This window comes from Coregonus lavaretus, assembly GCF_964263955.1.
Source record: "Coregonus lavaretus genome assembly, chromosome: 32".
In the NCBI taxonomy this organism is placed as follows: Eukaryota; Metazoa; Chordata; class Actinopteri; order Salmoniformes; family Salmonidae; genus Coregonus; species Coregonus lavaretus.
Genome location: NC_140019.1, coordinates 7,316,942 through 7,328,451, shown reverse-complemented (window position 1 = coordinate 7,328,451; position 11,510 = coordinate 7,316,942). Strand labels below are relative to the sequence as shown.

Sequence of the window (11,510 nt, the reverse complement as noted above, 5' to 3'; positions counted from 1 at the left end):
ATATTTAAAACTAAAGAGTTTTAGACTTTTACTGAAATAGTATTTTACTGGGTGACTTTCACTTTTACTTGAGTCATTTTCTATTAAGGTATTTTTACTTTTACTCAAGTACGACAATTGAGTACTTTTCCACCACTGGGTTTGACAAATATCTGGTGTGTCAGTGATGATTTGCAGTTACAGTCTTCCAGCGAGAAACTGAGGAAATAGCCCTGTGCACTGTGTCTGTGTAACCCTACCCTCATATTAATACCCATCAAATCCTGTTGGGAATATTTATTTCCTTGCCTGGTGTTGAAAGCACAACTTGATTTTCCCAGAGCATTCCAGAGGATGTTAAACTAACAGTGGATGGAGGCCTTTTTGCGGAGTGTAAAGTAGCAAGTCAACATGGACCAGAATGGCATTCTGTTTTAATTTTTTAATAAAAACACATTTCATATGTAAAAGGAAGAACGTTCTCATCAAAATAGATTTCGCAAACACTACACGAAAAGTATAGAAACTATTTTTATTACAAAAATATTATTGTACAGTACTACATTTACATGAGCACCAGAGTGAGTTTGCATCATGCAATGTTTCACAGAGTAATTGCATAAGACTAATGTGGCAATTTTAAAACACTTGGGTACTAGATTTATGACTACTTGAGGGTAGGGTGAATGACTCTTTGTTAAATTATCTTTGTAATGGTTGTCATGTTTTTCAACAAACAAAACATGTGAAATATATAAATGCATATGGTCAGATTCTTAATAAAATATAAGACAACTAGGCCAGCAAAAGCTGTAATTCAACTTAACAATACAATCAACACTTTTTGTCTAAATGACCCATAGGTCAATCCAATCTGGAATAAGAATATAAGCCATTTAGCAGACACTTTCATCCAAAGCGACTTACAGTCATGCGTGCATACATTTTACATATGGATAATCCCGAGAATCAAACCCACTAGCTTGGCGTTACAAGCACCATGCTCTACCAACTGAGCTACAGAAGAGTAATAGAGGTTACATCATAAATATAAAACAATAAAGTAAAAACACAGCTAAATTGCTTTTTTGTGAGTTTTAAAACCATTAGACAAAGGTACAGTACGATACTTGTCCTCAAATACCTTATACAACAATATACCTCACAAGAGTTGTAAGTAATATACACATCTATAGCGCTGCAAAATAACTTGGCATCTGACAGATACTGCACAGGGTAAATAATAGTATTACTGCATTTTTCAGGCACAATTAGACACATATTATACAACATCTGAATAAAAAAAGATTTAAAAAAATTATCACCTAATCCATTCATCCATCCATCTAATTTCCCTGATGAGTTATACTTTCCTACATGAAACATACACATTACAAAACCTCTTTAAAAAATAATACCACCTATTTCAAAACAGAGGACACCACAGTTTGTGTTACTATTATGAGAATATAAAAGCAAGGAACACATTGTAAACATTTTGGCTAGATTTTGATTTGTCACAGTTACATTTTCCAATTTTTGAAAAGCTTATAAATCTTGGATTTACCAATTTAGACAAGCTTAAAAGTTCCTCATATTACTTTATGCTTTGAAAGTTTGGACACAGGTACATGTTTAGATGAGTGTTTAAAAAAAAATACAATATAATTGTACATTCCATGGTTGGGGTCAATTCTATTAGAAACGTTAATTTGTGAAAATGGTAAATTGGAGGTCATTTAATAAAATGTAAGTTTACCTAAATTGAACCTAACCCTGGTACTTTCTCCCATTAACTAATGAATGATTTCTCCAGGGCTACGTGCATCCAAACACACATTTTAAGTTGAGTGCACTGCATTTCTTTGTTTATATAGACATTCTTCCATTTGTCCATTCCTTTCCATCCTTTAAAATACAATTAGAGTTGACTGGTATTAAAAAAACATATAAATTATTCGATAGCACACATGAGAGGGTTTCCCTGCCCTGAGACATCTCAATGAAGCGGAATTCCTCCTAGCAGGCAGCTTAGTAACATTTGTCCATGCCTATCCCAGGATCCAACCTGGTAGGGCTTGTGTTAACACTGCTTATCATGGAAGGTGTAGTTCAACCAAGCCTTTCCTTGGTTCCATCTACCTGGCTCATTGTTCCTTGCTCATAGTCCATTGTTGGGTCAGAATAGCAGCAGTGGCTAGGAGACAAGGCCGTAGGTGTGGGGTGGGATGAGGGGGCTGGTTAGCACTGGTAGTGGAAGTGCTGGTGTTGATGGACCTTACCATCCACATGGGCGTGTGTGTGTGAGTGCGTGTGCATGTCTGTGTAAACCTTGGAGTAGATCTTAGGGGGCCCACTGAGGCCGGGGGTTCCCAGGCCCACCAGTCTCTGGCTGGGGTAGTCAGGGCTAGTCAGGGTACTACAGGGGGTGGTGGTGCTGGGCTCTTTGTCCGAGATGTGGTTTTCTCTGTGGGCCACAGGTATGGGCCAGGGGGGCAGGGTGTTGTGGCGTCGGCGGCTGTGGCACAGCCAGAGTACGATGGTGCCTACGATGAGGAGGGCTGCTGCGGGGATACCGATGATCAGAGGCCATGGCAGGCCGGAGCTTAGGTGGGGAGGAGTCACTGTATTCTCCACCTGAGGGTCTGGACAGAGAGACAAATCACAGTGATATGAGAGACAGCTCTACAGATGTAAGCCTCCATCCCTCCATCCCATCCTAGTAAAGTCCCATTCTACAGTTCAGAGTGAATGGCTGTACTCACCTGGCAGCACAGTAAGGTAAGCACTGCGAAAGCTGTAGCCCATAGTGTTGGCTCCCAGGCAGATGTACATGCCAGCATCCTCATCGCGGGCCTTGACGATAGCCAACTTGTTGAGGTAGGAGCCGTCAGGCCGGGACCACACATCCCCTGTTGGCAGAACCACAAAATGCTGCCCTCCGACCTCCAGGGTGGAGTTATAGCGGTCCTGTGTGCCTGGGTCCACCCTTTTCAGCCACTGGACCACAGGCTTCACGTCACTGTGGACCTTACACTGGAAGGAGGCGGTGCCGCCATACTCCACGGTGGTGTTGACCGGGTGGGTGCCGGTCAGAACAGGCTTGCAGTGAGAGCGCTCTGTAGGGAGAAGGACAGGAGTTCATTACATTTTAGTCATTTAGCAGACGCTCTTATCCAGAGCGACTTACAGGAGCAATTAGGGTTAAGTGCCTTGCTTAAGGGCACATCAACAGATTTTTCACCTAGTCGGCTCGGGGATTAGAACCAGCGACCTTTCGGTTACTGGCACAACGCTCTTACCCACTAAGCTACCTGCCGCCCAATTCATAAGCATGTGAATCATAATGACAATACACTTCACACAATTAATATGGCGACATATGGGAGGTCTGAGTATAAATGAAATTGGAGTGTAATGGAGGAAAAGGAACAATTATTTGTCGTGGTGTTGGTGGTGTTACCGATGACATCCAGCTTGTAGGTGGCATTGATGTGCCCTGCTGGGTTAGAGACGTGGCAGGTGTACTTGGCACTGTCATGGGGCTGCAGGTTCTTCAGGGTGAGGGTCCACTGCGGGCGCTTACCCTGGCGCGGGGGTGGCAGAGGGGTCTGGTCTTTCCACCAGGTAAAGACGGGGGGAGGGGTGCCCGTGGCCTGGCACTTGAGCCTCACCGAGCTGCCCACCGGCTTGTACAGCACCCGCCTTCGCATCTTAGTGGGCTGGCTGAACCGAGGCTTCACTGCAGAGATAATACATCATGGAGGTTAGGTAACACAGATGTCAATAGCATTCAGATGACAACGTGTAGGAGTATTCTAATGTAGTGAAGTGAAGCAGTGTGCTGCTCACCCCAGGGCTCTCCTGTAGGGTCAGGCTGGGTTAGCTCAGCATTGGGTTCCAATACGGCAGGTGGAGCGTCGGTCTGGGTCGCTGCAGTGTCATCTGAAAAACACAACAGTCATTGACGGAGGGTTAGCCTCTGTCACTCACACACACACCCATGCAGGGAGTATGAAGATTGTTTCATAGCAAGCCGACCCGTTTCATTTTCACCCAACTTTTCACCTAAATCCAATTAAATGGTGACATTTTTTGTTGATTTCACATTGAACTCAACCAAATGTAAATCCAAACTAGACGTTGAACTGACCCCTGTGCCCAGTGAGAAATCTGAATAAATCTGATCGTAGGACTGTGGAAGACGATGCATTACTCTAGTATCTAAAAAACATAAAAGCGAAAAAGTTAGGTTTTTATGTAGTCTTTCAAAAAATTGAATATTGCAGAAAAATAATGTACTCTCACGCTACAGAGCAAAGAAAGGCAATATAAAACCAATGGGTCAAAGAAAAGGGAGTTCTCCTACCCCCTGCCATTACCACAAAGTATCCTTTAGATATTGCCACATAAATCTAGCGGTCAGTTATAGTTTCAGTGATATGAGCTATTTCATCCAAGACCCAAGTTCTAATGTCTGCAAATGGCGTTGTGTAAATCACACGGGGGTCTAGGGATGAGTGCAAACTGCTGAAGGATCTCTCACATTTATTTGCCTTGCTTTGAGCTCCAACAGGACCCCTCTGTGTGACGCAGGATGAATGATTCTGCTTGGAGATCAGTGGAGTGTGAGGTGTGTAAACGACTGCGTGTTTGGCTTTCAGAGCGTATGAAGTTTTACAACTCTATGGGAACGATAACCAGGCAAAGCTCTGGTATTATTCTAACTGGCTCTGGGAGGCAGGGGTGAGCAAACAGTGCCATATTGTTGCTTCTCTCAAGTTTCCACACTGTTTAAAACAAGACAGCGTGTTGACTTAACCCTGAGCTGGAAACCAATTAGCTGCCTTTAACCTAAAATGTGCAGGCAGGTCAGCAGGCAGGTAGGCACGCAGTCAGACGGACAGGGCTGAGAGAGAGTGCTGCTTTGTTTGGTCCGACCCTCTGGCACGACCCACAGGAATGCACAGAGAACCCTGGGTCCACTGCTGACTGAGCTAACACTAACACACACACACACACACACACACACACACACACACACACACACACACACACATATATATATATATATATACTACAGTTCAAAAGTTTGGGGTCACTTAGAAATGTCCTTGTTTTTGAAAGAAAAACACTTTTTTTGTCCATTAAAATAACATCAAATTGATCAGAAATACAGTGTAGACATTGTTAATGTTGTAAATGGCTATTGTAGCTGGAAACAGCTGATTTTTAATGGAATATTTACATAGGCGTACAGAGGCCCATTATCAGCAAACATCAGTCCTGTTTTCCAATGGCACGTTGTGTTTTCTAATCCAAGTTTATCGTTTTAAAAGGCTAATTGATCATTAGAAAACCCTTTTGCAATTATGTTAGCACAGCTGAAAACTGTTGTTCTGATTAAAGAAGCAATAAAACCGCCCTTCTTGAGACTAGTTGAGTATCTGGAGCATCAGCAATTGTAGGTTCGATTACAGGCTCAAAATGGCCAGAAACAAATAACTTTCTTCTGAAACTCGTCAGTTTATTCTTGTTCTGAGAAATGAAGGCTATTCCATGCGAGAAATTGCCAAGAAACTGAAGATCTCGTACAACGCTGTGTACTACTCCCTTCACAGAACAGTGCAAACTGGCTCTAACCAGAATAGAAAGAGGAGTGGGAGTCCCCGGTGCACAACTGAGCAAGAGGACAAATACATTAGTGTCTAGTTTGAGAAACAGACGCCTCACAGGTCCTCAACTGGCAGCTTCATTAAATAGTACCCGCAAAACACCAGTCTCAACGTCAACAGTGAAGAGGCGACTCCGGGATGCTGACCTTCTAGGCAGAGTTGCAAAGAAAAAGCCATATCTTAGACTCGCCAATACAAATAAAAGATGGGCAGTCTGAGATATGGCTTTTTCTTTGCAACTCTGTCTAGAAGGTCAGCATCCCGGAGTCGCCTCTTCACTGTTGACGTTGAGACTGGTGTTTTGCGGGTAGTGTTAAACACTCTTGGCATTCTCTTAACCAGCTTCATGAGGTAGTCACCTGGAATGCATTTCAATGAACCTTGTCAAAAGTTAATTTGTGGAATTTATTTCCTTCTTAATGCGTTTGAGCCAATCGGTTGTGTTGTGACAAGGTAGGGTTGGTATACAGAAGATAGCCCTATTTGGTAAAAGACCAAGTCCATATTGTGACAAGAACAGCTCAAATAAGCAAAGAGAAACGACAGTCCATCATTACTTTAAGACATGAAGGTCAGTCAATCCAGAACATTTCAAGAACTTTGAAAGTTTCTTCAAGTGCAGTCGCAAAAACCATCAAGCGCTATGATGAAACTAGCTCTCATGAGGACCGCCACAGGAATGGAAGACCCAGAGTTACCTCTGATGCAGAGGATATGTTCATTAGATTTACCAGCCTCAGAAATTGCAGCCCAAATAAATGCTTTACAGAGTTCAAGTAACAGACACATCTCAACATCAACTTTTCAGAGGAGACTGCGCAAATCAGGCCTTCATGGTCGAATTGCTGCAAATAAACCACTAGTAAAGGACACCAATAAGAAGAAGAGACCTGCTTGGGCCAAGAAACACGAGCAATGGACATTAGACCGATGGAAATCTGTCCTTTGGTCTGATGAGTCCAAATGTCCGATTTATGGTTCCAACCGGCATGTCATTGTGAGATGCAGAGTAGGTGAACAGATGATCTCCGCATGTGTGGTTCCCACCGTGAAGCATGGAGGAGGAGGTGTGATGATGTGGGGGTGCTTTGCTGGTGACACTGTCAGTGATTTATTTAGAATTCAAGGCACACTTAACCAGCATGGCTACCACAGCATTCTGCAGCGATACGCCATCCTATCCGGCTTGCGCTTAGTGGGACTATCATTTGTTTTTCAACAGGACAATGACCCAACACACCTCCTAGCTGTGTAAGGGCTATTTGACCAAGAAGCAGAGTGATGGAGTGCTGCATCAGATGACCTGGCCTCCACAATCACCAGACCTCAACCCAATTGAGATGGTTTGGGATGAGTTGGACCGCAGAGTGAAGGAAGAGCAGCCAACAAGTGCTCAGCATATGTGGGAACTCCTTCAAGACTGTCGGAAAACCATTCCAGGTGAAGCTGGTTGAGAGTGTGCAAAGCTGTCATCAAGGCAAAGGGTGGCTACTTTGAAGAATATCAAATATCAAATATATTTAGATTTGTTTAACACTGTAGCGGGTGATGACGGAGTCAGGTGCAGGAGGTGTGAATCACAGAATATGGTTTATTTGTCTGCGTTCGCCGGTGGCGACGAACGCCGAAGCCTGCCCGAACAAGGAGAGGAGGCAGCTTCGGAGGAAGTCGTGACAGTACCCCCCCCTCTTGACGCGCAGCTCCAGCAGCGCGCCGACAACGGCCTCGGAGGACGCGGAGCAGGGCGAGCCGGAAGGCGACGGTGGAAATCCCGCAACAGGGAGGGATCGAGGACATCCTTCACCGGGACCCAGCACTGCTCCTCCGGAACGTACCCCTCCCACTCCATGAGGTACTGAAGGCCCCCCACCCGACGCCTCGAATCCAGGATGGAACGGACAGAGTACGCCGGGGCCCCCTCGATGTCCAGATGGGGCGGAGGGATCTCTCACACCTCAGACTCCTGGAGTGGACCAGCCACAACCGGCCTGAGGAGAGATACGTGAAACGAGGGGTTAATACGGTAATCAGGAGGGAGCAGCAACCTATACGTAACCTCGTTAACTCTCCTCTGGACTTTGAACGGCCCCACAAACCGCGGGTTCAGCTTCCGGCAGGGCAGGCGGAGGGGCAGGTTCCGGGTCGAGAGCCAGACCCGATCACCCGGTACAAAGACCGGGGCCTGCGGTGGCAGTCAGCATTGGCTTTCTGGCTACGCACGGCGTGCTGTAGGTGGACGTGGGCGGCGTTCCATGTCTCCTTCGCGCGCCGAAACCAGTCGTCCACCGCAGGAGCCTCGGTCTGGCTCTGATGCCAGGGAGCTAGGACCGGCTGATACCCTAAAACACATTGAAATGGTGATAGGTTAGTGGAGGAGTGACGTAGAGAGTTCTGGGCATATTCGGCCCATGGCAAGAACAACGACCACTCCCCCGGCCGTCCTGGCAGTAGGACTGCAGGAACCTACCCACATCCTGATTCACCCGTTCCACCTGCCCATTAGATTCGGGGTGAAACCCAGATGTCTGGCTGACCGAGACCCCCAGACGTTCCATGAACGCCTTCCAGACCCTAGACGTAAACTGGGGACCCCGGTCAGACACTATGTCCTCTGGCATCCTGTAGTGCCGGAAGACATGAGTAAACAGGGCTTCCACAGTTTGCAGGGCCGTGGGGAGACCGGGCAGAGGAAGGAGGCGGCAGGCTTTAGAGAAGCGGTCCACAACGACCAGGACAGTGGTGTTACCCTGAGAGAGGGGAAGATCAGTTAGAAAGTCAATCGATAAGTGGGACCATGGCCGTTGTGGAACTGGTAAGGGATGTAACTTACCCGCTGGAAGGTGCCTAGGTGCCTTACTCTGGGCGCACACCGAGCAGGCGGAGACATACACCCTCATGTCCTTAGCCAAGGTAGGCCACCAGTACTTCCCGGTCAGGCAGCGCACTGTACGGCCGATGCCTGGGTGACCAGAGAAGGGGGACGTGTGTGCCCAATAGATAAGACGATCACAGACAATAGACGGCACGTACCGCAGCCCAGCTGGGCACTGAGGTGGAGATGGCTCTGTGCGTAACGCCCGCTCTATGTCCGCGTCCACCGCCCACACCACCGGCGCCACAATGCAGGAGGCCGGGGGTGTTGTCTATGGGCCTCTCCTCTGTGTCGTAAAGCCGTGACAGTGCGTCTGCCTTCACATTCTTTGTGCCTGGTATATAGGACAGCATGAAATCAAACCGGGTGAAGAACAAGGCCCACCTGGCCTGGCGAGGGTTCAGCCTCCTCGCTGCCCGGATGTAATCCAGGTTACGGCGGTCAGTCCAGACGAGGAAAGGGTGTTTCGCCGTGTAGTGCTAACCAGGGAAGGCCCAACACAACAGAAAAATCAGGGGACTCAATAATATGAAAGGTGATTAGCTCCCTATGGGTCTCCTGCGTAATCATAGTGACTGGTGCTGTAACCTCCCTAACAAAACCTGACCCTAATGGTTGACTGTCAAGTGCTTTGATGGGCAATGGAATGGACAGGGGAACCAATGCAATACGTAGACTAAGAGCTAAAGACCTGTCCATAAAGTTCCCAGCTGCGCCTGAATCTACCAGCGTCTTACACTGAGAACTACCGTGTAATCAGGGAAGTTGACGTGGATGGTGAAATGCGCAGCAGAGGGCTCTGAACGAGTGTGGGTTAGCGCTACCTGGGGTGACGCGAGAGTGCCCTGCCTGCCGCCTACAGAACCAGAAGAACTCTGACGACATTGTGCAGCAACGTCCTCCGTTCTCCCGGATCGCTGCACCACCCAGCTCCGTCAGAACTTGATCCGGGTTGAAGGGGGGTGAAACGGGCAGGACGTCCTCTCGAAGCCAGCAGGTTGTCCAACTGGATGGCCATGTCCACCAGTTGGTTGAAGGTCAACGTGGTATCCCGGCAGGCTAGTTCCCTTCGGACGTCCTCACGCAGGCTGCATCGGAAGTGGTCGATGAGGGACCGCTAGTTCCACCCGGACCCAGCCGCTAGAGTTTTAAACTCCAGGGCAAAGTCTTGCGCGGTCCTCGTCCCCTGCCTCAGATGGACCAGACGAACTCTCCGTAGTTGTCCAACGCGTCTCCTCCTTCACTCCAGACCGCGTTGGCCCACTCCAGGGCTTTCCCCGAGAGGCAGGAGACGAGGGCGGACACCTTCTCCCGATCCGATGGAGCGGGGATGATGGTGGTGAAATAGAGGTCCAGCTGCAGGAAGAAACCCTGGCAGCGGGCCGCTGTCCCGTCGTATTTCCTCGGTCGAGACAGGTGAATACCTCTGGGGGCTGGGGTGTGGGTGGCTGGATCCGGTCGCTCAGCTGGTTCCGCAGGGTCGGGTCCTCTCCTCTCCAGGCGCTGGACGACCTGGAGAACCCGATCCATCGCTTCGCCCAAGCTGGCTAACATGTTGGAATGCTCCGGGACCCGCTCAACGGCTCCAGGCATATTCCCCTCTCCATGCTGTTGGGTGTGTGATTCTGTAGCGGGTGATGAGGACGGAGTCAGGCGCAGGAGGTGTGAATCACAGAATATGGTTTATTCATCCAATACAGCAGTTTGCAGCAATGGAAAAACCAAATACAGTGCGACTTCAATGTGCACTGGGGAAACAAAACACACGGGTGAATTTCACGGCGACAAAAGTAACATGAATGCTCAACCGAGCTAGCGACAACTCCACATGGAAACAATCACACACAAAGACATGGGGGGCAGAGGGAATACTTATACAGGGACTGATGAGGGGATATGAACCAGGTGTGTGTAAAAAACAAGACAAAACAAATGGAATGATGAGGAGCGGCAGTGGCTAGAAGGCCGGTGATGACGAACGCCGAGGCAGCTTCGGAGGAAGTCGTGACAAACACTTTTTTGGTTGCTACATGATTCCATATGTGTTATTTCATAGTTTTGATGTCTTCACTATTATTCTACAATGTAGAAAATTGTAAAAATAAAGAAAAACCCTTTAATGAGTAGGTGTGTCCAAACTTTTGACTGGTACTGTATATATACACATACACACACACACATATGCACAGTCATGCACGGACACACATACCCACATGCACACACACACACTCACTAACCAGCCATGTTTTGAATAACCTTGTGTCAACAACTGTGTGTGGTACGCAGGTGCTAATGATCCACACCTCATTGTTGTTGAAACATTCCCTAAAATTCAGATTAATCGTAACTGCTCATAATAGTGACAACGGGGTCTGTGTAAAATAATAGCACATACCAGATCTATTTAAATCACAACATTTTCTTTTGATTTGTAAATTACCAATAATTATCACTGAGATGTAAAGGCTTCCTAGCACTCTGACCATCACAGAGTAGTGAGTATAGACAAAGACAGCCGGCTAAGCAGTCACATCAAGCCAGTGGACTAAGCTGATTGTCCACTATGTCTGCTCTGCCTGGCCGTGTCTTTTGCCAACATCCCTGTTGCCTGATGGAACCTGGTCAGGTGTGTGTGCTTGTGTGTGTGTGTGTGTGTGTGTGTGTGTGTGTGTGTGTGTGTGTGTGTGTGTGCACGTATACTGTTCTTTGTCCTGATTTAATCCTGGTGTTCTGGTCCAGAGGGCCATATGACAGCCAGAGGGCCGCACCCTGCTTAACACCGCGTAGTGAGGCACAAGAGAGTCAGAAGAGCCCAAAGCCAGCACCAAGTGTTTTTTGCTAGCCCCCATTGTTGCTATTGGGTTCTGGGAGAGTAAGCCTGGGTGTAGCAACAATTCCACTGGCACGGGAGAGGTGGCTATTCAGCAACACCGAGGTGGAATTAGGGGGGCATTATCTTGTCTAAAGAGGTCTTAGCCAGGGCT

At 47.5% G+C, this 11,510-nt stretch overlaps 1 protein-coding gene across 1 annotated transcript in view; it reads right to left on the bottom strand.

Annotated features, from left to right (window-relative positions):
• Window positions 1–2,220: 2,220 nt before the first annotated feature.
• The window catches only part of LOC311107383 (fibroblast growth factor receptor-like 1), a gene marked incomplete at its 3' end in the record, with an annotated part of 72,560 nt that continues 63,270 nt past the window's right edge, over window positions 2,221–11,510 (bottom strand). Inside the window, exons 4-7 of the mRNA XM_084149876.1 lie at window positions 3,832–3,924; window positions 3,443–3,721; window positions 2,745–3,098; window positions 2,221–2,624 (exon numbers count right to left, since the gene is read on the bottom strand). Of these exons, the coding sequence (XP_084006002.1) occupies window positions 2,221–2,624; window positions 2,745–3,098; window positions 3,443–3,721; window positions 3,832–3,924 (1,130 nt within the window). The remainder of the gene's footprint in view (window positions 2,625–2,744; window positions 3,099–3,442; window positions 3,722–3,831; window positions 3,925–11,510) is intronic.